Source organism: Enhydra lutris, unplaced genomic scaffold, assembly GCF_002288905.1.
Source record: "Enhydra lutris kenyoni isolate GAN:26980312 unplaced genomic scaffold, ASM228890v2 scaffoldscaffold16, whole genome shotgun sequence".
Classification (NCBI taxonomy): Eukaryota; Metazoa; Chordata; class Mammalia; order Carnivora; family Mustelidae; genus Enhydra; species Enhydra lutris.
In genome coordinates this window covers 27626261-27654241 of record NW_019154100.1, presented here as the reverse complement: position 1 = coordinate 27654241, position 27981 = coordinate 27626261, and the positions used below count along the sequence as shown (strand labels likewise).

The following is a 27981-nucleotide window of genomic DNA, read 5'->3' as shown; positions in this document are numbered from 1 at the left end:
TCTGTCTAATAAACTTGCCTTCTGTAGTGCAAATTAGAGACTTACTATAATGTACCAAATGTATACAGTCATTAGATATGGAGCAGTTGTGGCCAATACAGTGGTGACATTCCCGCTATCGCTATCATTGTGTGTTTTTTCCGGACCTGTGAGCTTTGACACTATATAATATATAATTGAGGGATTAGCAGTACTCTGGCAATCCAGGCATCCCAAGAAGCAGATGCTAGGGATGCAGGGGGCTGATTGGGCACCCCATGCACTTGGCAGTTACATGAATTGGCACGGCCAGTTCATGGGTATGAGAAGCTTGGAGGTGTGAAGTATACTTAGATCTGTGAACTAATTGTTGGTGCCCCTAAGGGCACCTCTCAAGGAGTTATTTAGGTGGAATTGAATTTCCTTCAATGGAAGAGTCTCACTGAATTCCTAAGAGGAAGTCTGAAATTGACTCTTAGACCTCAGGGCTTACCACAGTCTCTGAAAGATCGAGAGAGAGATGGAGCTGGGATAGAAGGAAGGGCCACTGAAAGGTGTGCCATCATTTTGCATTGTCTGTATTACTTCATTGAAGGGGGGATGAAGAGATGAGGCTCTCTGTGTAACCCATATTCTTGATACAGTCCTGGAATAGAGAAATACTGTTCCTATAACTTTTCCTATTCTTATACTCATCTTACTCAGCTCTGTTTTTCTTGAGTCAACCTGAGCTGTTTGCCAGGAAACAGTTGCTTCTTTCTGAATCTCAGCATTTATTTGGGTGTCAGAAAGGTTTTTACTTAGCTGAAGTATGTCATTGTAATTCCACAGAAAAAAACGATTTTTTTTTTTTTTCAGAATTTTTAGGGCAAATCCCAGTGATGTATCAAAATGTACTGTTGATGTGCTACATTGTAGCCTCTAAAAATACCGTATTGCCTTTAGAATGAAATATTGAAAGAGAGGGTATCTCTTTTTTTTGTTTTAGGGTCTGAGATACTTTATGTTAGCATTTAATGTTAATTTACAAAGTGTTAGGATACTTGATTGCCTGACATTTTAAAGTATGACTTATGAAATTAGTTTATGTTAAAACTGTGTTTGTCTCAAATTTGATTTCTAAGCTAATAGTCTGTTAGGGAAAATTGAATTGTGATTACCTCTGGCTCATAATACTTAGATTACACACTGTTTGCCCTTCCATTCTTCCCCTTTCATCAACTGTACGTCAAAGACAAAAAGAAAACGTTAGGTATCATTCTGCCACACAAGAAGCAGAGGCATTCCCGTTTCTAGGTTGCTTATATGGTAGTTCACATTTCCTAGCAGAAAATATGTCCATTTCTGATACATGTGTACCTCATTTTACAGAGAAATCTTCAGTTATCTTCCTGACAGTTGGGGTGATGGATTCTTTTTTTTAAAGGAGCGTTTGAATCAAGAAGTGAGCTCCCAGCCTCTTCTGACGTCTTTGGTCGCCAACATGCTGGCCAGGCATATCAAGGGGCATGTGTGAGAGAGAGCAGGGTTTTGGGGAATGCCAGTGAGGGTGCGTACATCTCTGCATGCATGCATACATACACAGGATGGACAGTAACTTTTCCTTGTCAGTGTGTTTGTGGTCATCATAAGGCGGAAATGAGGGTGGAAATGAGCATACCTTGATGCCTATTTGTGTGTCTTTCTTGTATCTCCAGTTTCCACAAGAGTCCTGGTAGCTCACATGCTCAGCCTTTATGGTGGTACTTACAGCTCATTCAGGAGGTGCTCATATCCTTGTCCTTGACCTTTTCCTTTCCTTACAGGCTTAATTTTTTGCTTTTTTTCCTCTTGAAAATGGAGACTGGGGAATGGTGGTAATTGGGGCTTGAGAATTTACTAGGGGATTTTGCTCTGTATGGAATCATTGGTGAATCCTGGAGTTCAGCTTCCATCTCTGTTGCACTAGATTGTTTTTCTTAGTCAAAGCTTCTACCAAAAAGTATGCGGTTTAAGAATCCCAAGTTGGAGGAATCCATGAGAAGTACATCTGTTCCCAGGACTGTTGGATTTTGCCCTTTTCCCCTCAACTCAATTCACGCTTTTTAAAATAAACAGTAGATTCGATTCCATAGAAACTGCATCTATATGTGTATAAGGAATGGACTCTCTATTTTAGGCAGTAAATGTTTTTGTTTGTCATTTGGAAACAAGAATGAGTTTTATTCAGTCACTGTTGTCAGCATGCGTAAAAAGTGGATCCTGCTTGTGCTATAAAAACTGCTTCCATTTTAATTTAAGTAATGTGCCTTTGTAATTTTTTTTTTTTTTTTTTTTAAAGGTAGTGTCTTCCCCAGCAGATGTAGCTGAAAAAGCTGACAGAATTATTACAATGTTGCCCACCAGTATCAATGCAATAGAAGCTTATTCTGGAGCAAATGGAATTCTGAAGTATGTATTTCTGAACCGTGGAAGTTTTCTTGTTATGATAGTCCATGAATTTCATGTTTGTTAATACTTTTAGGAAATTACAGTTATGTTTGTTAAACCTTTCCGTACAGTTTTCCTACTTCTTAAATGAATGGTATAGTTTCTCTCTCATTGTAAAGGGTTTATTTTTTCACTAAAAGCAAGCATGTGACTTTTGGGAATAATTTCTTTTTTGTTTCTGTTTCTTTACTTAACTCTTGCATTAAACTTACACTTTCATGACTAACATGTTTAAGAGACTTTTAAAACTTGCATTTTAAACTGTACAAATGTTACAAGCATAATTTTCTTATGGTTTATAGAAATGCAGGAAAAGGTTTCTATGAAAAATAAAACCAAACATTGGAAAGAACACCATTATTTAGCATTTTATTATATTATAAAAAGTTATTGTATGTCCTCTGGGTTAGTACATCTGTAGTAAGAACTTTGAGAAGTTGGAATTAAAGGTTAGCAGTAGCTCTTTAAATAAAATGTAATTTAGGTCAGAGTTTTCTAGCCAGTACTTAGCTTCCCTGGCTTTGAGAACCTTTTTGGTTAATTTCTGTCTATTGCCAAAGCCTTGTGGTTGTGTTAGAATGACAGTGGTTGAATTTCCGATTTAATTTTCTGGTTTTACTCGTTCCTGTTTCTAACTTGTTGAATTTCAGCAAAGAACTAGAACAAACTGGTAGGCCCTGTGGACATATGTAGGGCTAAAAGAAAGGGTTTAATTTCATGAAGATGTAATACATGAAATATGAGGTTTTGGGGAATTGAATTGCTTTAGAAAACTAACAGACTTGGAAGCAAAAGACACTTGGATATTAGGCAGAAAACCGATAAGATAAATGTTTAGGTTTCAGGGAAGTTTGAAAGGCCCTCATTTTGGGTGGAGCCCTCAGGCCCATGGTGTGTGTGGTCCTGAGGTAACCTAGCTGTCTCATTATGGAGTCTGTCCCAATATGGCCCTGTGTTGCCTGTCAAGTCTAAGTTACTAAAAATTTGTATGGAGACAAAATCCTGTGTTTATTAATATTCTCTACTAAGGAATATGGTAGCCAACTAGCAGAGCAGTTTTGTCCAGGAGTGCTTTCAAAGAATGTGGCTTCAAGTTGAACTGTAATTTGCTTTTCATGGTGGTTCTTTATTTTCTTCTGGGTCAGAATCATTTCCCCATTTGTAGTACATATGTAATTTTTGAGCCAGTTTCCCATTTGCTTAAAGATTTAAGAGCTTAAGAATATTACTGTCACACAACACTGGGAAATGCAATACTTAATTTTCAGGTTACACAAAGTGAAACTTCCACATACTGAGGTGATCTATATAGAGCATGCTATTTCTTTTCTGTGGAATATACCCAATCATTGCATTTGGACCAGATCAATTCATATGTTTATTAAAATTATTGTTTAAAGCATTTTATATACTATTTTTTCTATAGAAAGATTTTTCTTTGTTTTTTAGCAGTGATTTTCTGTTTCCTCCTTCAATATTTATATTTATTCATTTCTAATTTTCCAGTCATAATTATGATTAAGTGTTACCTGGGTTAGTTAATCTGTAGTAAGGACTTTGGGAAGTTTGAATTAAAGGTAAGCCATAGCCCTTTAAATAAATGATAACTTAAGTCCATTTCCTAGCCAGTGAAGATAGGCATAGATTATAAGGGAACCATGTGATTATATAAAATCTGCACTTACAGTATAAATGAAAATATCTTATTATAAGAATGCCATCTACTGGGGCGCCTGGGTGGCTCAGTGGGTTAAAGCCTCTGCCTTCAGCTTAGGTCATGATCTCAGGGTCCTGGGATCAAGCCCCACATCGGGCTCTCTGCTCGGCGTGGAGCCTGCTTCCCCCTCTCTCTGCCTGGCTCTCTGCCTACTTGTGATCTCTCTCTCTGTCAAATAAATAAATAAAATATTTTAAAAAAAGGAATGCCTTCTACTATTGATGTAAAATATGATAGAAGAAAAGACCATTTCCCCACTTTGCCAAAGTATGTATATACATTTATTGTAAAGAACAGAAAAACTTTATCTGTGAGATTTGCAGGCCCATTCCTTTATTTTCCTTTCTGCTTCTTTGATGTTTTATTTTATCTTTAAAAAACTATAGTTATTAAAGAGTATGCCACCCTGAAGCAAATGGCTAAATTTCAATGGTTTATGTTTATTCTACCTAGTGGAAATGACATGGATGTGTGAAATTTGCAATATGGCTTGTTAAAGACAAATAAAGTACTTTTTAAAGAGCCTCAGCTACTTTACAAACAAAAATTTAAATCCTACAATAGACCTTTTAAAGTTATTAGGTGTTTTAAATTGTCTACCTATATTATTATGGTATTGTGTTATTCATCTGAAACCAGAATTTATACCATGGAGTTTATTAGATTATTTAGGTTTGTTTGAAAGAGTTTGGGTTTACTTTGAACTTTAATTGATCTGAAAATGGATGTGAGATTTTGAACCAGTTCTAATAATGGTTTTAATACTAAAGCAAAGACCTCCTTGATATCTGGCAGCTTTTAGCAGATTCTAATTCTGTAGGTAGTTGCATGAAATGTTTATTCAGAATGGCACATTATATTTTTAAAACTATAAAATTATAGTTTTAAAAGACTATTATTTTTATTTATTTACTTAGAAAAGTGAAGAAAGGCTCACTATTGATAGACTCCAGTACTATCGACCCTGCAGTTTCAAAAGAATTGGCCAAAGAAGTTGAGAAAATGGGAGCAGTTTTCATGGATGCTCCTGTTTCTGGTGGTAAGTGGCAGCTAAAATCTATGCATACCTATTTTTGTTTGTCTGAAATAGCAATTACAGTTTTGTGGTACCCAAGATATAACCAGTTATTTTTAGACCTGTTACAGGAGTCTCAATTTCCTCATTGAAAACAAAAATAAAACAAAACTCACTTTTGTTATTTAGTATTCTCAAAATACATTAACTTGCTCTAAGTCCAGGCAAAAGGATGTCACAACTTGGAAGAATTGTGAATTTTTGGTCCAGATTGCTGTGGGTAGAGCTAGACTATTTGTAGAAAATTTAACTTTTTCAGGACAGATTCAAGAAATAATTAATTAGCTTGAATCATCTTTTTTTTTTTTTTTTAAGATTTATTTATTTATTTGAGAGAGAGAGAGAGAGCGAGCACAAACGGGGAACAGCAGAGGAGGAGGGAGAAGCAGGCGCCCTGCTAAGCAGGGTGCCTGATGCTGGGCTCCATCCTAGGACCCTGGGATCATGACCTGAGCTGAAGGCAGATGCTCAACCGGCTGAGCCACCCAGGTGTCCCTACTTGAATCATCTTTTAACTGTTAAGGAAGTTGAGGAAGCAGTTAAAAAGAAAAAATCATTTCACAGGGGGGACTTTAGGCCCAGATGATTTTTTTTTTTTTTAAATATTTCATTTATTTATTTGACAGAGAGAGAGATCACAAGTAGGTGGGGAGGCAGGCAGAGAGAGAGGAGGAAGCAGGCTCCCCGCTGAGCAGAGAGCCCGATGCGGAACTCGATCCCAGGACCCCGGGATCATGACCCGAGCCGAAGGCAGAGGCTTAACCCACTGAGCCACCCAGGCGCCCCAGGCCCAGATGATTTTTAACAAGTGAAATGTTACCGGAGTTTCAAGAAGCAGATCATTTCAATTTTATATGAACTTTTCCAGACAATAGAAAAAAAGAGACTTCCCAACTCATTCTATGAGACCTGTGTAACTCTGATAGTTCAACCAGAAAGAGAGAGAAATGAGAAAAATTTTAGGTCTATATCAGTCATGAATACAGAAATGAAAAGTTTTAAAAAGTGCATTAGCAAACTAAATCCAACCATGTATAAAAGAGATCGAACCTATAATCAGGTTTATCTCATATGTACTCAGATGGCTTAATAATAGAAAATCTATAAATCTACTTTGCTGAATTAACATACTTAAAAATCATGATCATCTCAATCAGAGGACAAGGATTTTCACTAATAAAATTTTAAAAGCATATTATTATATCAAATCTTGATGGTAGGTATCTGGGTATTTTGGAATGGTAGTAGCATGGGTATTATGATTTTCCATAATTTGCAAGTTTTCCAAAATTATTGTGTAATCAAATATGGTACACTCATGCACACACACAAACATATACACATACATATGTAATTTGTAGCTGAAGACTAGTTTCTAGCTGGAGACTTTCTAGAAAGGCGGGACTGAAGAAACCAGTCATTTGCTCAAGACCAAGACTAGATTTGTTTCACATTCTACTGCATTAGGAAATACTATTTTCTATAAAGTTCTAATTTATTCTAAGAGGAAAATAAAGATTGCTAAATGGAAGTTTGTCCTTTAAATTAAAAAAATCATCATCTCAGTATAGTGCTAAAAATAGCCAACAGCTAGTATGGTACATTGTTACAGTAATGACCTTGAATGGCTCACATGTCCAAACCTACTGTGTGTCCATGTGCTGCATCGACTTTGAGTTGAGCCATCTGACTTGCTTTGGCCAGTAGTATGTTAGCGAATGTTACACAAGGATAGACTTGAAAAGCACTTTGTTCATTGAGTCTTGCCCTGTCTTGCCTGTGGGGACTCTTGTGCTATTGAGTAGAGAAGCCTGGATTAGCCACCTGGGACATGCTGTAACCATTAAGCATGAGAGTGAGGCCATCTTGACCAGCTAGAGTCAAGTTCCCAGATAACTGCAGCTGCATTTAGTGACCTCAGGCCTGACCAGCAAATGCACTGCCCAGCTAAGATAGTTTTACTTACCCATAGAATTGTGAGCAAATAAACTCACTAAGTTTGAGGTTGTAATGGAGCAATAGATAACTGATGGAGCCAATATAGTTGATATTGCCATAATTACACACAAGTGTTTGTTACTTAATGTATCAATTAGTGTGCTACCTGTGCTTGTTTAGTCTAAGCGTTATAAACCCTTTCTGAGGGAGAATGACAGTACTGTAGTTAGCATTAAAGGCCAACTTGAATGCCAAAGCTAAGTTGCCAAAATGAAGTTTATTATTAAGCCAGCAGAGAAAAGAGTTTTGTTTGCTGTAAACAGGTCCCAGACTTATATCTCTGTATTCCTGATTACAAAGGAGAATGTTTGCCTAAATGTTACCTAAGTAGCTGCCCTGGTGAGCTGATACGAGATACCCATGTTTAGTAAGATCTGGAAATGTAAGTTGGTAAAAATTCAGTAAGTCTCATTGTGGTGTTCTCATGGACTGCTGGGGGTTAAATATTAAGTATGTCTAGCTTTTAGGTATCTTTTGTGCTTTTAGAATTGAGTTTTATTATTAGAAGGGACTTTAACAATAATTTAATTTTACTTTGTTATTTTATAGATGGGAAATTGAGGTCTGAAGAGGTTAAGGGTTCTCCAGTTTGATAACCAATCTAGAATAGAATCTTACTCTCCCAACTCTTATTTTATAGATGGGAAATTGAGGTCTGAAGAGGTTAAGGGTTCTCCAGTTTGATAACCAATCTAGAATAGAATCTTACTCTCCCAACTCTCCCAACTCCCAGTGGGAGGATTGTCCCCCACTCCACCAGACCTTCTTCCCTTTAGTCCCACCCTGTGGTAGCCTTTCTGTTTTTGAAGGTGGCGGCCTGCTGTTAATCCCATTTCTAACAATGTTAGGTAGTGGCTGGTCCTCTGTCTTCTGTCTTAGCTAACTGGCACTGCCATGTAGTGAAACCTTTGGCGGGGAAGTGAAGGGAGAATTGCCTTCTTTTCTAACTTTTAGAGGTTAGCTTCTGACCTGGGAGGGGCCTAACATTTCTGTTCCAGAGTCATTTGAGAAGAATGGTTAAGAGGACATTATTCTTAGATCAGGAGACATCTGGAGAGATGAGATTAGTCTTATTGTGTTGACCCCATCCTGGAATGTTTATTAACTGGCTATCAGGAGTCTTGTTCTGCAGTTGTCTTGGGATAGGACGGATAGAGGATAGAGGTTTTTGGGTCTTTCCTGTTTTGGATCCACTGGCTGGTGCTATTTAATCAAATAAATGTCCAGAAAAAGAGAAAGTATAGTAGTATTTTGACATATTCCTAACATATTCAAATTTGACTAGGATAGGATGTATTTTGAGGTATAAGGACTTAGAGTTGAACAGGATTATACCTGAAGGCAGTGAAGCTTTTTTTCATGGCTCTCTTCTGTGTCCCCATAGTATAGTATCTATGCCACTGCAAGGACAACTGTGTTATGCTTATGTTTGTGCCTGTTTCTTCCACTACTAGACTCCAAAGAAGGCAGATACGATGTCTTTCTCAACTTTCTATCTCCAGTGTATATTTCCTGGTGAGCATGTAATAAAGTATGGTTGATTTAATCAAGGATCTTTCGTTTTTAAAGTGCAGGGTAATTGTTAAATATTTTGAGCTGTCCTGCAGTTTTTTCTCACTCCCAAGCTGTTTTCCAGTTTATTTATTTCCAGATTATTAACCTCTGAATTTCAAGTAACTGCCTCTACGTTCTACCATTAGTAAGATGAGTAGTTACTGTGTTCAGAATGTTATATTGTAATATTAGATGCCATTGGGAAGTGTGATTATGATCAAAAAGTGGGGGTAGGATAAAGTAGAATAATACTTGGAACAACTTAAAGTAAAAGTTCTTACATTAGTTTAGAATTTAGTAAAACATACTAACAAAATGGTTTGTAAACAAAGTGCAAAATAACATAGCACAGCAGTCTTTCCAGTACTTAGCAACCAGAAAGAGTTTAACAGTTTGATCACAATGGATGGAACTAGAGGGTATTACGTTAAGCGAAGTAAGTCAGTCAGAGAAAGACAATTACCAAATGATCTTACTCATATGTGGAATTTAAGAAGCAAAACAGGATCATAGGGAAGAGAGGAAAAAATAAAATAAGACAGAATCAGAGAGGGAGACAAACCATAAGAGACTTTTAATCATAGGAAATAAACTGAGGGTTGCTGGAGGGAAGGCTGTTGGGGGTATGGGATAACTGGGTAATGGACACTAAGGAGGGCACATGATGCATTGAGCGCTGGGTTTTATATAAGACTGACAAATCACTGACTTCTACCTCTGAGACTAATAATACATAATGTTAATTAATTGAATTTAAATTAAAAAAAAAACAGTTTGACCATAGCAACATGCTGGGCATTGTAAAAAAATGCTGTCTTTGTCATTTCTGGGGTGGCTAGTAAAGCTTACTTGGACTTTTACCTTCTACTCACCTGTATGGATATTTAGAGAGAAAGTAACACCTGATTTGACTTACTGTTGATTCTGGGGTAACAGAAGAATTTTTAGTTCGGGGAAATGGAAAATTTATTTTAAAGATTACCTAAAGGCCCTATAAATGATTCCCAGTTACGTTCAAGGGGAACCAGTGGAATTTGGTATTAGATTTGGCAGTTCTTTAGTAAATATTCTTTAAACAAGGAAGAAAGGACATTGGTTAGCTCATACAATTCTCTTACCACCTTTAGTTTCAGTTTTGTTATACTTCTGGTTAATAAACTAAAGTTCACATGATATTAGGGAGAGCCTAGAACTTTTAGGGAAAGAAGATGACTAAAAATGAAGGTCTTTATTTTTTCTTCAATGAAATGTACTTAATATTATTTTATTTATATAATTCTTACAAGATTATATATTGTTGGGGTGCCGGGGTGGCTCAGTGGGTTAAAGCCTCTGCCTTTGGCTCAGGTCACGATCCCAGGGTCCTGGGATCAAGCCCTGCATCGGGCTCTCTGCTCAGTGGAGAGCCTGTTTCTCTCTCTCTGCCTGCCTCTCTGCCTACTTGTGATCTCTGTCTGTCAAATAAATAAATAAAATCTTTAAGAAAAAAAAAAAAGATTATATACTGTTTTCTGATTATACACTCTTATCTAATCTTTTTTATTATGCCTTGATTCCAAGGGACACAATTCATTCTTCATTTCATGCAACGAACACTTATTGAGTACTTTTATGTGGTGGGTATGGTCTAGGCACTAGACATAGTGCTTTGAAGATATTCAAAGTTTTTTGCCTCATGGATTATGATTTAGTAGGAATAGAGAGAATAAACAAGCAAAAATAATTTCAATGATAAGTGCTATGAAGAAAAAAATGGCAAAGTAAACAGTAACTTCAGGGGAAGGTCCTTTTACATAAAATGGACAGGCTGCCTTCTCTGGGGAAGTGATCATTAAGCAGAATCTGAGTGCACAGCTCCGGGGAAGAGTATTTCAGTAGCTGACTGCTCTGTATGGGCTCTGAGGTATCAACAAGGTTGGTATGTTTGTGGAACGTCTATCTTTGTATCACCAGGACTTAGCAAGAAATTGCACTCAGTGTTTATTAAATTGACTCACCTATACTTTGATTTCCCATATGTCTGACCCCATGCCTTTGTTTATCTGTTTGTGATTATCAAAGTAAAGCTACTGAGCTTTATATAAATTAGCCCATGACCCTGGCCTCAAATATGATGCCCCAGTCTGTTTACCTGTCTTGTGTAAATCACATCTTTCTGAAAGTTGTAATCCTTCTTTAATGTCACACATTGTTTAGTCACACCGTTTTGGATATGTGCTTTTTTTTTTTTTTAGTGTGGGGAGGGGGTCTGCTGCCACAGGATTAGTTCCAGTGTGATCCTTTCTCTTATATAATGAATGCTGGACATAAAGCAAATTAAAAACTATAATTTGTGACTAATGACTAAATACTGTTTGGTTTGCTCCAAGGGTGTAATTAGAGCACTTCACCGTGCTTGGATAATTGAGGAAAAAATTCACCGATTGCTTCATATGGCTACAGAGTTACACAGAGATGTTGAGTTGAAGTGACTCTGAAGTGGCACTTGCAGTTAGCCCAAGGCTGTTGGCCAGCCTCATTGATCTGCTAAACCGTATTGCTCCAGTTAGGGATTAATGTCAAAATTAAATAATTGAACTGGTGTGTATGTGTTTGTGTAACAGTTCCCGATCAGGAAAACCAACTTTATGCTCTACTTGGCTGGCTTAAGGTTTAGTAATTTTTTCGAGGTATTCTTAGAATATGGAGTAGTACGCACAAAATCTATTAAGGAGTTTCTGTTAGAGTGTTAGACTCACTTGCTAAATGCCTCAATGAAAGTCTCACATAGACTCCACTATTGTTTTCAAAATCAGGTTTGTAGTCTTGGCCTTAACTGCTCACTGAACTGGATATCTGCTGTTTTTCCACTAGATCTGTATCTAATTTATGGTAAAGGAACCACAAAAACAAAAATTACTTCTATTTCAGTACATAACACCATTATAGTTAAGGGTCTGTTGGCTTTTCCGCTAAAACGTTTTCTTAGAGAAGTTTATAACTTGGCAATTTTACTTGACTTTGGGCGGAAACATTGCTATTTCTGTCCAAAAGTAAATTCTTTTACCAAATTTCATACAACTGAATTTGCCTTATTTGATAATATGTGAAGAGAGAAGGGCTATTATTACACACAATAGGTCTTTTTTCATGTTCTCATAAGCTATTTGATTACACAGTAGTATTGAGTGTGGTGTTTATTCTTACATTTTAATCTTACCTCAGTAAGATTTTGTTTTTTAATGTTTTGAAATAAATTGGTTTAACAGGGTTAAGAAAATTCATTTTCATGGGTTCTTCCCTTTAAAGAATTATATTACTATGATGATTTTTAGTTCTTTTTACGTTATTAGCTTATTAGAAAATTTAAAAGCACTTCGTGGAAGGGGCACCTGGCTTTCTCAGTCCATAGAACATGGGACTTTTGATCTTGGGGTAGTGAGTTTGAGCCCCATGGTGGGCATAAAGATTACTTGAAAAAAAAAAAAAGAGTTAAAAAAAAAAGACATTTTGTGGCACTCACTTTTGTTTGAGAGATTTGAATTATTTGGTCTTGAAAAGTATTAGCTAAAGTAAACCCTTCCTTGGTCTATTCTGGCAGTATTTAGAGCTTTAGTAATTCAGATAATTAATATTTTCTTTAACTTTGTTTCATGGACAAATCCATTTCCTTAAAAATGACATAAGATTCATCAGTACCAACACACCAGAAAGGGGCTAATTAGGTTAGCCATTTACATTTACCCATAATTTTACTTACCACCTTGTATCCAGTAAGTATCCTTTTTGCCTAGGATTTTCTCCAGTTTGCACAAGTAGTTCAGAAATGTTTGGTAAATAAATTCCAGGGATTTCTTTGAAATTAGTCCCTAAGAAGAGGTGTCCCCCCCCCCCCAAACCTCTTTTTACATTCTTTGGCATGCGTAATTCTCCCCTACAACAGTTGTCATGGACAGGAGTCTCTATATAAGGTGTTAATGAGTTCTTAACAGTTTAGGGAAGACTGCTTACTCACTGCCCAGTGTAACATAGCTGAGACAGCTTTAATAATTTGTCTCCTAAGAAAACAGAAGAATGGGTTAGGGAAGGCAAGGTGATCACTTCATTCAGTGTTATTGTTGTTCTCATTTATTGTTAGTGATAATTATTATTGCTAATGACAACCTAGTTTATTTCTAAGAATTCACTTTCTGGCAGTTTGCAGTTCCCCCATCTCTCAATCTGCAGGCCAGGTTTTAATTGCATTGCAATTTCCAGTCAAGTAACCATTACCAGGGTTGCTCTTGCCAGGCTCTGTCCTGTGGTGGAGGAATACTGTGTTCTCTTCACCTGGTTATGTTGGAAAGTGCATGGATAAGGCAGGGGTCCTGTCTGAAGTAATCCTAGGGTATTTTTAATGTCCTTTAATTGCCATTCAGGATGTAAGTCAGACCAGACACAATTGGGTCTGGTCACAGCTCAGAACTGCCTACTGGTGTTTATATAAAGGTAAAGTATATTTAGCAAATAAATCCTCTGAAGCTATTATATATAATTTATTTTTTATTAACATCTGTTGATTCCTAAGCAGTGTGAAATTAGTTCCAGTATGCTTGCGTGTTAGGTCTTTATTTTGTTTCACTTGTGATCCCTGGATAGCACTGGAGGTAAAGTGGGAGAAAGAAATGGAATTAAGAATTTCACAAGGGCCTTGTCATGGCCATCAAACCATTATCAGACTTATTTGTGGTTTTTTTAGATGTCTGATTTCCTTAAAGTTTGGTAATGTTAGCAGATGAAAAGTAGATTAAGTAGGGTTTAAATCCTCTCTCTATATTTGCTGTATGATTCTATTTTGTTTTGCATTGCTCTGTGTATTTTAGTTGTGAAAATTTTGAATTCAAAGGCGCATTTCATAATAAAGACCCTTCCATCAGGGCCAGTGAAGGTATGGCAGCAGACTTACCTCCCCTCTTCTTCCTTGCAGTGATTTTAACTTGACCTGAAGGTAGAGGATTTTTGTTGGTGGTGTTTTTTGTGCTTAGCTCAGATTACCACTATCAATATGAGAGAATGTGAACTTTTTTAGAAGGGTATTAAGAATTTTAAGATTTGTCCCTGACATCTTTTTTATTGAGTTGTTGGCTGTTAGTTATGGTCATCCGAACATTTATCTGTTGTGATCTCTTGAGACAGCATTGTTCATAGGGAAGTTTTTTGTTATTTTTTTTTTAATGAAACATAATATGAGGCCGGGCATACAAATAATTTTATCATTAATTACATTCCATTTCCCCTAATTCTTATGTGTTAGGGTAATATTTGTTCTCAAGTGGCCAACATTTTTAATGTACTGTGTACATATATTAAAAGAGTAGAAAAATAGTCTTGGCAAACTCTGAAATGGGTAATTGGCTTTTCCAGCCAAGATAGGTTTTATAAAACTTCCTGAAAATTAAGAAGTGAGAGGCAAAGAACTTTTCTTCTCATAAATGCCATATTTTATTAACTCTTTACCTACAAAGCTATTTTTAGTATGAATATTATCTTGTGGCATTTTTTTTTCATTAGACAAGCAGTGGAGGAAGAAGAATAGTTGATTTATTGAAGTTGTCAAATATCTGCAAACATTCCAATAGTTAAAAGAATTTTTTCAACATAAAATTCTAAGTAGAGATGAGATTTTTTTTCTAAAAGTAAATGAAATTTTGAGAAAGGAGTAAGAGCAACAGCATAATGATGACTTTGAGATCTATAATCTTTAATAGCAAACTTTTAAATATAGCATTAAGAAATATTTGATGGTTTCTGTTGATCTTTAATTGGGGTGTATTTTTATATTCTTATTAGTACTAATATAAGATCAACAGCTTTTCCTGATAAGACATTTACATCTTAAATCTTGCACACTGCTCTTAAGAGATAGATGGAACAACACTGAATATTTAAAAATTAAAAGGAATAGTCTATATTTGATTCAGAAAAGTTACTTTATATAATATTCAAGGGCTAGTGGACAAGGGGGAAGAGAGAGGAAGGGATAGAGAGGCAGAGCAGGAGCATGTGGGGGAATGAGAGAGAGATCCCATTGTCCTTTTCCATTTTAGCTGGTAGTTTGGAGTAAAACTGTAAAGTTAAACTTTTTGGAATTGTTACTACCCCGAGTGGGAATATAAACTATATTGAACAGAATTTATTTAGCCTGTTAAAAAGTCAACCTAAAACTATAGTTAATTAGTTTACATTATTACATCACTTCTAGTTAGAGACTCAGACTGGTACAGAGTAAGAGGAGCTCTATCAGGTGAGCTGACTGCTACCCATATGGGGCTTTAAGATAATGATGAGTTTAAATTTCCTCTTAGGGCTAAGTGAGAATAAAACTGGAGGCAATAAATACTCTTGGCCAAAGCCATTAAATGAAAAAGCTGGGAATTCTCCAGCTCTTGACTTAAATTGTTTGTTTATCAGCTGGCGCCTAGTCTGGAGTCAAGAGCTGGAGATTTCTATCTGTGACAGAACTTTGAAACTCTTGCAGGACACTTTCATTTCAACTTAAGGTAACTTGAGTTTATAGCTTTGGCTTTAAAGATTACTAATGATTTACTCATTTCCTTACCATTTAACCAGAGTGGACTTTTTCCCAGGAAGGGATCTGTGTTTATTTAGGGCCTTTGTCTGCGGAGGGATTAAAAGGCAGGCCACCAGCATTGTGAACTTGATGGTAATAAAAGGTCACCAAAACACGCCATAAAAACATTCTTACCATGGAATTAATTATACAGTGTAATTTTACAAAGCAGCTCGGTTACTCCATCCCTGCCTCCCCGCTATTCTTAAACATTTCATCTTTTAAAAATTAAGGCTGTGGTATAATTTGGTTTTTGAAAAAATACTTTGCTTCTTTTATGATATTTAAACATTGAAGAAATTGTCACATGCAGTTAATTGCTTAAAAATTTTAAAGTTCTTAAATAAAAATTATCATTTATTGTTAAACAATGGGATGAATAACTTGTTTGGGCGAGGGTAGAGTCCTCAAAGGGATGGTTGGAGCTTCAAACAGCTCAGTTTCTAAAAAAACCAAAGCGTACTTAAAAGTTTTTTTGTGCCACCAGGTGGCATTGCATCCAAACCTGCTTGTGATAAAGGAAGGTTTTTTAAATTCTTTTTTGTTCAGGAGAGGTTATAATACTTTTTTCTAGATTTTGCTTTTGAGGTTGGCTAAAATATATCTAGTATCAACGTTGATTAAATGTCTCCAAAGACCTGGAAAGATTTCTGAACTCTGCAAATGTCTGCATCTAGATAGTTAATATTGAAATGAAAGTAAAATGTTGAAAATTTGCAAAGGATTGTTTTTTTTTTTTTTTAAGTAAAATGAACTTTTAATAGTTGGTTATTTTTGTTTTGCTTTTCTAAACACTCAGAGAGGATCCTGCCTATAAAAACGCTCACAAATGTTGCAGAAACTCCCCAGTACTGCAAATCACCCCTTCCCCCAACACACTCACACCCGGCCCAGCCCTTATAAAAAAAAGTGTCAGCAGGTTTCACTGTATGGGAATTTTTAAAAAGAGAGAAAGACCTCTGAAAGGTGCTAGTTGGTCCTTTTCACAAGCCTGACTATGAGATTCATTAGGCAGTTCATGCTCATGTCTTAAAAGTTGCTTTTGGGAAAGTAAATTCTTGTAGTTTCCTCTACTGATTTTGAGGGAGTCTTTATTGTCTTTTGAGTCAGCTCATTTTAAGAGAGTGATAATGTAAAAGCAAGGAAGAAAAACCCTCATAAATTTTATGAAAGTATGATTTTTAAATTAAAATACATATTCTATTTTATGACCTACATATATTAATAAACTGTACAGAAACAAATTACTTAATACAGACTATCCAGGTGCTATGATATGTTGTCAGAATAAATAATTCAGTTCAGTTCAGTGTACACTGTATTGATTTTTATCCTTTTAAAAAGTGTATTCACCATGCAGAGATTTTTAATGCTTAGCTTTGATCATTTATCAAAAAGCTTTATGAAATTTTACTCATTTTATATTCTTGCCTCTTCTGTGAGGCTTCTTAGAAGTGTGCACAACCTGTTTAAGAAATGTATATGTTTTCAAAGTAAATGTTTTGACCTCCCACCTTGATGTTCTTGCTTTTAAACATACATGCACACACACACACTTTCACACACAGCAACACCCATCACCCCCCACTTCTCTATATTTTGAAAAACTTGATTGGAATGTGTGTTGTACTGAAGCTAAATATATGCAGACTTCAGTATTACAAAGAAAGAATTTTGTTTTAAAAATTATAAAAATTTGAAAGTAGTACTTCTGGAAATAGTCTAGATAAAGGTACTCAAGACATTTGATCCTGAATATTTTACTTTTAAACTTGATACAACAGTCTGTTTCTTAGCTTTGTTGTATGCTGATATTTCTACGTATTTAACATCAAAAAGCTGTAGTGGTTTCTCTTTATAGATTGTGCCTGTGTTCTGGAATTGCCTCCTGCTGTCCAGGAATTGCTTCTTGGCTTGTTTTGTTAGAATTTCTCACCAGGGTTTTTGTGAGCTATGTAGCCACCATTAAAAAAAAAAAAAAAAAAAAAAAAAATCGATACAGTAGACTGGATTAGCAAAAATTATACTTCCTATTCATGATGATAATTGAGTAAACCTCTTGGCTCAGCATACCAGTTTTATGTAATAAAGCCCATGCAAATCTCATGTAATAATACTCATATATAAAATTGCCTACAATGACTGTTTTTCTAGTCATTTCTGTAATATTAATTAACTATTTTTTGTAGAAATTCCAGACACCTACTTTTTCATTAAAAAATAATAGAAAAAAGTCTTTACTTGTTTTAGGGTGTGTGTAATTTGGTAATGGAGCATTTAGATTTTGGCTTCTTTCATTTCAGTTGGAAATAGTATTGGTGTAAGTGAGTGTTGCCATGGGAACTTCCACATAGATATAAAAGGCAAGACTGTCTAAGTGGAGGAGGAGGAGGGGTGATGTACTAAAATACCACTGGCCTAAATGATCTATTTTATGTGTGTGTTGGGGGTGTAGGGGAAGCTAGTTTGAGAAGGGAAGAGAAAGTAGTGCAGAGAGTAAATGTTAAAAGTTAAAACCATGTACTCAAACTTTTGGAATCTTATGGGTAGAAGTGTTTTTAAATTTGAAATGTGATTCTTAATTATTTGTGTCATTTGCCTATGCTGGGAGTCTTTGTGTACTTTATTTTTAAACTGTGTCGATGGAACATGTTTTTACTTACTTGATGTTAGATAAAATAGTTAATACAGTGAAATGTGATTGGAAGGTTAGGATTTTGGTCTCTGAGATGGCTTTAATTATGATTTTATTAAAAATAGTTATACTTAATTCTCAGATATCTGGAAAATTTTTAAAAACTGTATTTTGGGGGAGACATTTGGCTTTCAAAACAAAACTGGCTTTATAGTATTTATAATATTAGATTTCAAAAGCTAAATAATTTTAATATGTTATAAATATTACTCAAGGAAACAATGACTTACTGAATTTGCCTGTGTAATATTGTATGGTTTTCTAAAAAAAATAAAAACAGCAAAAGCAAGCATCAAATCCCTTTGTATCCTCTAGGAGTATATGTGTTGCTGTTAATAAAGATGATTAGAGAATAGCCAATTTAACTGCATATAAAATAACATTTTTGTGTTTTGTATATTTAGATTACAAACAGTGAAATTGTGTCCAACATGAGTTAGCATGGTAGAAAAGCAACATCATCATTGCACTTTTAATGGTATGGATTCTGGTTGTCAGATACCCATGTAAAAAAAGAAAAGACATCAACCTGGCAAAAACTGTTTAAACTTACCTTTTTAGTCAGTCCAGAGAAAAAGTAAAGCTGCCAAGGTAATAAAACAAACGGAAGTTTTTAAAATAAAAGGAGTAATTTAAATTAAAAAGAGGGAGGCGGGAGCCCGGGAAGAAAAAGGGTAAAAAAGACAGCACAGAGCTCCCCAGGCCAGGCAGCATCTGATGTAAATTAACCGCAATGGAAGTGTATTGTTTCCAACTCAGCTCAAACAATGCCGGGCATCTCTTCATGAGGGGTGGATGTTTGCATCGAAAAGGGGGTATTGAGAAGGTGGGCTGGGTTGCAGCGAGTTTAGCCATCAGGGGATTCTGCGGCATAGACCACAGCAGGATTGAGAGTAAAGAATGAAAAAGTATGTTTGCATATAAAATTAACCAAGTTAAACCTTTAGGAGGTGTGAAATAATTCATAACCATGAGAGAATGCTTAGTTATCAGTGATCTTCAGAGGGTTTTTGTTTTGTTTTTGTTTTTTTAAAAGAGACTGAGGCCTTGTACTGTGAAATGTTCAGCAACCAAGATATCCGCGTTGAGGTGTACTTTGGCATAGGATATCTGTTTAGTTTTAGACTTGAATTCTTAAAAAAAAAAAACAAAAAACTAAGAAAAATGTATTTCTTAGAAAAACAGATAAAAGTGATTAAAAGTCAAGCTTATCAAAAAGGATACTTTAAGAGAATGAAAGTAAGGGCAACAATATCTATGATTTTTCTTTTTCAGTTTTTGTCTACTGTACCTTGCCCCATCCCTACCCACACGCCTCCTTGGGAAAAAAATCTGACAATCTTAATAGAGTGGAAAGCATAAAATTGCACATGGCCTTATCAATAAATAGATTATAAATAGCTTTGCTTTAATCACCTTAAATAAGTTTCATAATACAGAATTTTCTAGAAGAAAGTAACTAATATTTATTATTAAATATTTTTGGTGTGTCAGGCTACCATGCTGTAGTGTAGTTTGTGTATTTTAGACCATTTAATCCTTATAGCAACCTCATGAAATGCATATTCTCCTCATTTTTTAGTGAGGAAGGTGAGGCTTATTGAGGAAGGGATCATATGACAGCATGTAATTATTATAAGAATTAACCCAATGTAGCAAAAAAGAAGGCATTTTAGGTACAAGATCTTAAAATATTGCAAAGGACTAATACCTTCAAGTCTGGTATTTATTTAGATTGTTAGAATAATGAAAAGGCTTTGATTTATTTAAAAACAAAATCAGTAGAAATACTTTTTCATGCTCTGTTGATACCACCATTTAGTGACACACTCCACCCCAAATCAAAATACGGAAAAAATTATTAGTCGACCAAAAAGGTCCACATATGTAATTTAAAGCAATTTTGTTTTTGGTTTTACATTCTTGAATCTAGTCAACTATAGGAATAAAAGAGACAAAATCTGGAACTGGAAGTAAAAAACTATAAGTTATAAACCTAAAATAACTTCCTTGGGAGGTCTTTAGAAGTTGGGTACTAAAAAGAGCCAAAATGTATCTTATTTAGGGTATGTTTTCTCTTTTAACGTGTATTTTAAATTTTTCTTTTTCCAAAATAAGTTATTTAGTCACGACTTTTTAAATGCCAAAAAAATGGCCTTTACCAAAGATTATTGAGTTTCAGTGGGCACGTATACTTTTTGATAAGTTTATAGTAGTAACATTAAGACTTAAGACTAACAGTGTATACAGCTTATTGGTCAATAATAGTAATAATAATAATAATAGTAATAAAGAGTACTCTTCAGTCTTATTTGACGTTGCAACTATAATTTGCTATTTTACTGAATTATAATGTATTGGGAATTGATTTTTATTTTGTCAGTGTTTTTAACCCCTCTCAGTATACACGGTTCTTCAGTTATATTACTAAAAAAAAAAAATCTCTCGACACCTTTTAACAAAAGACCTTTAAGAGTAGTATGGGGTGTGTGTGTATGTGTATGGGGTGTGTGTGTGTGTTTTAATAGTTTTATCCTAATGATAATTCTCTGAAAGATGCTTTCCATACCTAATTCAGATTATGTTTAAAACAAACCAAGTGAACAAACCCATACTCATTATAGTCTAACTATAAAACATAGGTTTCATTGAAGGTTGTAAGAAAATCCGATGTTTACGACATTTTGCTTTGCCAGTTTTTCTCTGAATTTTATAAAAATCAAGTATGCTGAAGTTTGAAATGCTAATGCATATTTGGAAAACGAACAGAACCCTGAGAATTTCAGGTGTTTAAATAGTCTGACATGTCTGGTTTTATCCTTTTAGATTTCTAACTCCAAATGTGATTAGCAGTAGTTTGGAAAGAAGAATGAAGAGGAAGCCCTTTCCCTTATGTTGGTGTGTTCAACAGGGGAAAACAAACCAACATTCTAGTTACACTAGCTTAGAGCACTAAAGAAGAGCCTGGTACCAGTTCCCAGGTTTTTTTGGTCATCATATATGGAGCTTCTTTCGTTTCAGTTTGTTGTCCCAGCCTGTTATATCCACATTGTTTCTAGAAATGCTTTTTGGATAGATTACTGTGAAAGGAAAGGGTAGAGCAGAGAATATTGGCAAGAAGTTTCTGGTGAGGGGCGCCTGGGTGGCTCAGTCGTTAAGCATCTGCCTTCGGCTGGGGTCATGATGCCAGGGTCCTGGGATCGAACCCCGCAACGGGCTACCTGCTCCATGGGAAGCCTCCTTCTCCCTCCGCCACTTCCCCTGCTTGTGTTCCCTCTTTCACTGTGTCTCTCTCTGTCAAATAATAAATAAAATCTTAAAAAAAAAAAATTTTTTTTAGGTGAAGAAAAGAAGATATTCTGACCCTGGCCCTTTTACTAGGGTAAAGTTCCAAGGGAATAAAGATTATTGCTGGTCAGAAAACCGTCCAACTGGATAGTGATGAAAACTCTTGTTTAGCCAAATTTATTTTTGTGTGTTTTTGCTCTTTTCCTGTTTTTGGTTGTTATTGGAAGGGACTTTTGGTGGGTTGTCTGATTATGACAGGGTGAAGGTCAAGTTTAGTTTTGCTTGACTTCAGTGATGTTATCTTTCTAACCGCAGTGGCCTATGATAATGAGATTGTTCATCAGAAAAGAAAAAGACAATTCTCGATCTTTATCTTTATATCAGATTTAAATGGTGATGTGTTTTTTTAAGATTGAGGTTGTGATTTTAAAAGGGTAGGCTGTGATATTTTAGGAAGTGTGCTAATGTGAACATACAGCAATGTTTTTATGAAGGGAAGGTGATATGGGAAAACTCTAGTTTGGAAATAAGGGTGAAGAAAAATAAGGACTTCAGAAGAAAAATACCCATTTTGGTTTTGTTATTTAAGGGAGAGATCTGGGGAATTCATAAGTATTATCAATTATATATGGATATAAATTTAAAAATAATAGGGGAAAATAGCACTTCAGAATAATGATTTTGATGTCCATGCCAAAAACCTCTTAAGTGTATTTACAATACGGTTAAACATCAGAATAACCTTGAAATAAATTCCAAAATGAGGAGTTGCTGATTTTTAATTTGTAGAATGTCATGTGGATATGAGGGTCATGACTGGGGCATGAGTTTTGGGAAAAGGTACTGCGGAAATGAGCTGTTTGTGGTTTCACGCTCTAACCATTGACCATTTCCCACTTATTTTCCATTGAGAATCATAGATGTGCATCTGTGTGAATGTGAATCTTCACCTGGCACTCCTCCCCTACCTTGCCAAGACAAAATTTTAGCATCAAGAAATAAGAGATTATTTTCTCTGTTCTTTCCTCCACATCCCATAGTACACATGATCTTAAAGGCTGAGAAGCAATCCTCCACATCCCATAGTAACTTAAACTGAATTTTTTTCTCATTAGCAACAAAAATGTGGGTTGATAGACCCTCCATTTACTTACGTCTGAATTTTTTAAAAATCTTTTTTAAAAATTTATTTATTTGTTAGAGAGAGAGCGCGAGTGAGCACAGGCAGATAGAGTGGTTGGCAGAGGCAGAGGGAGAAGCAGGCTCCCTGCTGAGCAAGGAGCCGGATGTGGGACTCCATCCTAGGACGCTGGGATCATGACCTGAGCCGAAGGCAGCCGCTTAACCAACTGAGCCACACAAGTGCCCCTACTTATGTCTGAATTTTAAATGTTCTTGAATTTTTTAATATGAAACCACAATGTTCACAATTACAAAGAAAGGACCAACAAACATCTACTTATAATTTTTCATGCAAACGTTTTTTAAAGGGAGAAAAAAACCTTTCCTAACTGCCCCCCCATCTTTGGGGTCATCGATGCTTAATTTTATTTGCATTATTTTACTTTCTCCTGCTGAATTTTAATCATAATTTTAAAAACTAAAAAGTAAATGTAAAGGATTCAAAATAAAGGTTAGGACGAAAAATTTATCTAATTGCCCCTGTTTTTTTTCCCCGCATTTCCCACTGAAATTCCTTAAAGTAAGTTCCTTCCTTTCTACCGTCTCTAAATTGAACCCAAGAAAGGCATTTAGTAAATATTTTTACTCCAGACCTTAAACCATAGTTTTGATGGATTCTTGAGCATATCTATTTTTATGTGAACCCATGTCTTTGATAATGGTTTTTGCTATATGATGGGCCCTTTAATTATTCTTTCCCAGGAACGATTTAAAACAAATGGATGGGATCATTCTCATATTCTCTTAAGGTGTTCCTCATCTAACCTTGGTTTGGCAGGGCTGAAAGTGTTACTGTATGTCTAGTTTGAGTTGTACTTACTTTGTCTTGGTTGTGCTTCTGAGTAGGCGTACTTTTCTGCTTTTCTTTTCAGTGTTCACTCAGTACGTAATTATTGAAATGAAATGGCGATAAAGCTTGTGTGGGAAAGAAGTCCTCGTTTCCTGTCTTTGTTGGCACTTGTGGGTTCCTAATCTCCTAAGAGTCTTGGGATGTAGATCTGTACATCACAACTAGGGGTGAGTAGTTTTTATGGTGAGGAAGAGGGAAAAAGATAGTATTGAAACAATTCCTGTCTCGGTCTGCAAAGTACAGATTGCATTTCTCTTTCAGTGGTGTTAGGTTTATGGCCCTTTTTTGGGAAAGTGCTATTAAGTGTTTGGAGACCTTTATCTTTCTCCGTTTTGTTGTAGCAGCTGGAGTTGTCCTCTGGTGGTTTTGCTAGGTATGATAAATGTTGTACTAAAAGTGCTTGGTGGAAGTTTGATCTGGAAAGATTACAGTTTTTTTCAGTTTCCTCAAGAAAATGGAATCATAGTATTTAAACTGATGGAGAAACAAACCCATTAGCAGATCAGCAATAAGAATGTTTACTTTTCATTGATGCTAGTGATTTTTTCCTCTTCTTTTACAAAGGTTTAGGGACAAAACTCAGAAATGATGATCAGTTTTGTCTGTAATATAAACCTTTTCCTTCAAAGCATTCAGGGAGAGATGTCTACATAATGAAGAATTGTTCCTCTTTTGCAAAATAAAAATGGAAGCAAAGATGTTATGTAGTCATTTCTCTTGTGTTCATGCGCTGTTGAAGTCTTACACAGCATAGCTATCTGTAGTTTTATTGTTAAAAGACTTCTTTGTGCATATTTCTAATATGTTAAGAGGTATATCCCTCTTTGGCCACACCTTTTTGTTTGTTTGTTTAATTCTGATTAATTTGACTAGTATAACTTTCAGATAATATGTACTTCTAATAGCTTTTTATGCAGATCTATTGTTTATCTACACTGAACTTGAAAGGTCTTAGCCGCCACTTAGATATTGTATTGAAACAAATGTTTGATCAAATCCTTTGACAAACAGGTGGGAGATTCTAACCTAACTACCTGGCATTTGAAGATACTGTTTTTTTTCTTTCTTGAGGGATTCCCATTCTAGATCAACTGGATGCAATCTGGGAATAAAGCTGTAGCCTGAACTGAATCTGTGGAGTGATTTGCAAATAATTATTATCCTCTATTTCAGTTATTTTCATTAATACTTCTTTAATATAGGGAATTAAAAGTTGACTAGTTTTTGTATCTGAAACTCCCTATTCCAGCTCCTCTTTCTTTTATGTTCTAGCTTTTATGTATTCTAGCTTTAATAGTTAGAAGCAGCGTAGGGAAGGATAGTAGGAGGTCTGCAGTCTTGAGCCCCTTCTTTTTGCCGGTGTTGGAGAAACAGCTGACCTACCATTGGAGTACTAGGTGGTGTCATTGGTGTCTGAAGCGCCCCCAGGTCTTTGACTGTGGTTACAGCACCTGAGGTAGAGGGTGCAAATGAGTCTGGTTTGGGGGGAATTCTGGCAATACCTCCCACAGTGGGGAGTAGCCTGTATACCTGCTGGAAGATTATTGGCTTGCAGCACCCAGTTTTTCTTTTTACTGTGACTGCTAGGAAATCAGAGCTAGATTTTGGCACCTACTAATAATCATGATCCTTTTCCCAGCCTTCCCTTTTTCTTTATGGTTTCCATTCTCACTTGTAGCTTTAGCTTATCACATATTTCCTTACTCCTTACTGTCTGGTAGGCGCTGGGAATACATAGTGAGCCTGAAAGACCCGCTTTGCTTTTTCTTAAGGTCCATGCATTTGTGTCATATATTATCTCAGAATCCTTTTTGGAAATAGGGATATGAATCATAACTCTGGATTTCTAGGGCCATCAGGTTTTCTTACCACTTTTCTATTTAAAAAAATCTTCCTCTGTGTACTTTCATTCCTCCTCCCTTTATTTTCATTTTCTTTGCTTATTTTTCCCTTCAGATTTTTTTTAATGACATGAGTACCCTTATCTCCCTTTTCTTCTTAAAACTTTTGTATATTCTAATTGAAGACAGTGTTAATATTTTACAAAGATTTTATTATGTGTATATGCATATGCACACTGAAACAAAAATGGGACTTTTTTGCAACTTATTTTTTTCATTTAATGATATTTAATGTGTCTTAATATATAAAAGATTTATGCTATTTAGTTATTATAAAACATTCTATTAAGGGGACAGACTTATTACAGAATGGCTACTCTTAATATTCTGGGACATAGATCTTTTCATGTACAGTGTATGTGAATTTAATCAGTAAGAGAAATTCTAAAAAATGGAATTACTGGGTCAGAGAGCTTATATATTTTGAATTTTGGTCAATGTTGCCAGTTTTTTCACCGAAGGTAAATCCTCTATTAACAGTGTAGGAAACTACTTATTAATGCTCTTGTCAGTAATATCTTTACATTTCCAGTCTGATAGTTAAAAAATGGTATAATGTAGTTTTGATTTTCTTTCTTTCAATTTTTTAAAATTCCAAACTATGAATTTGAGCATTTTAATAATGCTTCCTGGCCATTTTGTTTGTTTGTTTGTTTGTTTTCTTTCCATTGATTGTTTCTGCCTATCCTTTGGACATGTTTTTATTGGATTCATTCATTCAGCAGATATTTGTTGAGTACTTAGGAGTGTTGGGCACTGTGCTGGGCATTGATCTTTTCTAATTGATATGTATGAGTGTCAAATGCTCCTTCATTTATTAAACAAATATTTATTGACTACCATGTACTAAGTACTAGTCTAGGCCTGGGAATAGATCATAGAACTCCTCCCACCCCCACACCCACATACACATTCCTGCTATTAGGGAGTTTATATTTTAACGAGTGTTATTTGTGGGGAGATATATATGTTGTAAATATTTTTGACCAGTTTGTCCTTTCTTTTTTATTCATCTTATTTATGGGTTTTTTGAAATATAGAAATCTTGAATTTTTATGTTGTTGAACTTACCAGTCTTACTTTTTATGGTTTCTGACTGATATGTCCTGTTTATCTCTCCAAGATTATAAGATTTAAAAAAAGATTTACACATTTTTATTTTGCTTTATGATTTCATTTTTTGAATTTTTTATTCATTTGGAATTTATTCATTTGGAATGGTGGAGGGAATGAGGGTAAAGATCTAGATTACCTTTTCTTTGTATCAATTTAGTAAAAAATCTTTCACCATTGATTTTACAAACTCCATTAATTTCATATACTCAATTCCCATGTATATTTGGGTCTATTCTAAGCTCTCTCTACTCTTCTACTGATACCTTCTTGTTGATTTTTCCATAAGTAGGACATTTTTACTTTCCATTTTTTTCTATAAGTAGGACATTTTTACTTTCTGTTGCTTTATTTTCCTGTCTACCCTACCTGGGGAGAAGAGTCTTTCCCTCTCTTTCCCTTTTTTCCCTCTCAGAACTCCCCAGACTACTTTTGCTTCTTTATTGTCCTAAATAGACATGAGAGTCATTTTATCATGTTCCTCCCAAAACATTCTATTAATATCTTGATTGGGGTTGCACTAGACTATTTATGGAAAATTGATATATTTACAAAGCCAAGTTTAAGATTTACTCATTATTGATATCTTTTATGTCTCTTACTAGGATTTTCAGGTTTTCTTCTTGTATATCCTAAACATTTCTTGTACAGTTTATTCCAAAGTCTTTCTATCTTTATTATTGTTGTTGGTATATGTGGAGTCCTTTCTTTTTCTTTTTTTAACATTTCCATTTATTCTTGTTCATAAATATGAGAAGTTTCAATTTCTGTATGTTAATTTGAACTCAACTTCCTTTCTTTAAGGCTTTTTTTTTTTTTTGAGAGCGAGAGAGAGAGAAAAAAGTGAGCACGAGTAGGGGGAGAGGCAGAAGCAGACTCCCTGCTGAGCAGGGAGCCCTACCTTGAGATCTTGACCTGAGCCCAAGTTGGATGCTTAACCAACTGAGCCACCCAAGGCATACCTGAACTCAACTTCCTTTTGAATTCTCTTATGTTTCTAGTAGTTCTTCGGTTGGCCATCTTCGGTTTTCCAGTTCTAAAAATGATAATTTTAACTCAGGTTTTCTAAATTTTTTAGATGTCTTATTTCTTGCTACTAATTACATTGGTTGATACTTCTAGAACAGTTTTGAATAATAGTAGTGGTAATAGATGCACTTGTCATTTTCCTGATATTAATGAGAATGTTTTGATGGATTTGATCATAAACACAATGGTAGCTTCTGGTTGGAGGGAGATTTTTTTTTTTTTTTAATGTTAAGCAGTATCCCATGATAATGTGTGTTTTCATTATTAATTTCCTCAACAAATATAAATATGTTTCTAATATGGGTCTAACACTCCATTGGCAACAGAAAGTGAGCATTCAGAATAGGCACAGTCCTCGCCCTAATAGAATTTATAATCTAATTGAGAGGAGACAGATACTAATCTTTTTTTTTTAAAGATTTTATTTATTTATTTGACAGAGAGATCACAAGTAGGCAGAGAGGCAGACAGAGAGAGAGGGGGAAGCAGGCTCCCTGCTGAGCAGAGAGCCCGATGTGGGGCTTGATCCCAGGATCCCGAGA

At 35.3% G+C, this 27981-nt stretch overlaps 1 protein-coding gene across 3 annotated transcripts in view; it reads left to right on the top strand.

Moving 5' to 3' along the window:
* Positions 1 to 27981, top strand: part of LOC111147347 (3-hydroxyisobutyrate dehydrogenase) — a 109926-nt gene that overhangs the window by 20656 nt on the left and 61289 nt on the right. For all 3 annotated transcript variants that reach the window (XM_022503349.1, XM_022503348.1, XM_022503351.1), the window contains 2 exons: positions 2300 to 2409; positions 5083 to 5204. In XM_022503349.1, coding sequence (XP_022359057.1) covers positions 2300 to 2409; positions 5083 to 5204 — 232 coding nt within the window. The remainder of the gene's footprint in view (positions 1 to 2299; positions 2410 to 5082; positions 5205 to 27981) is intronic.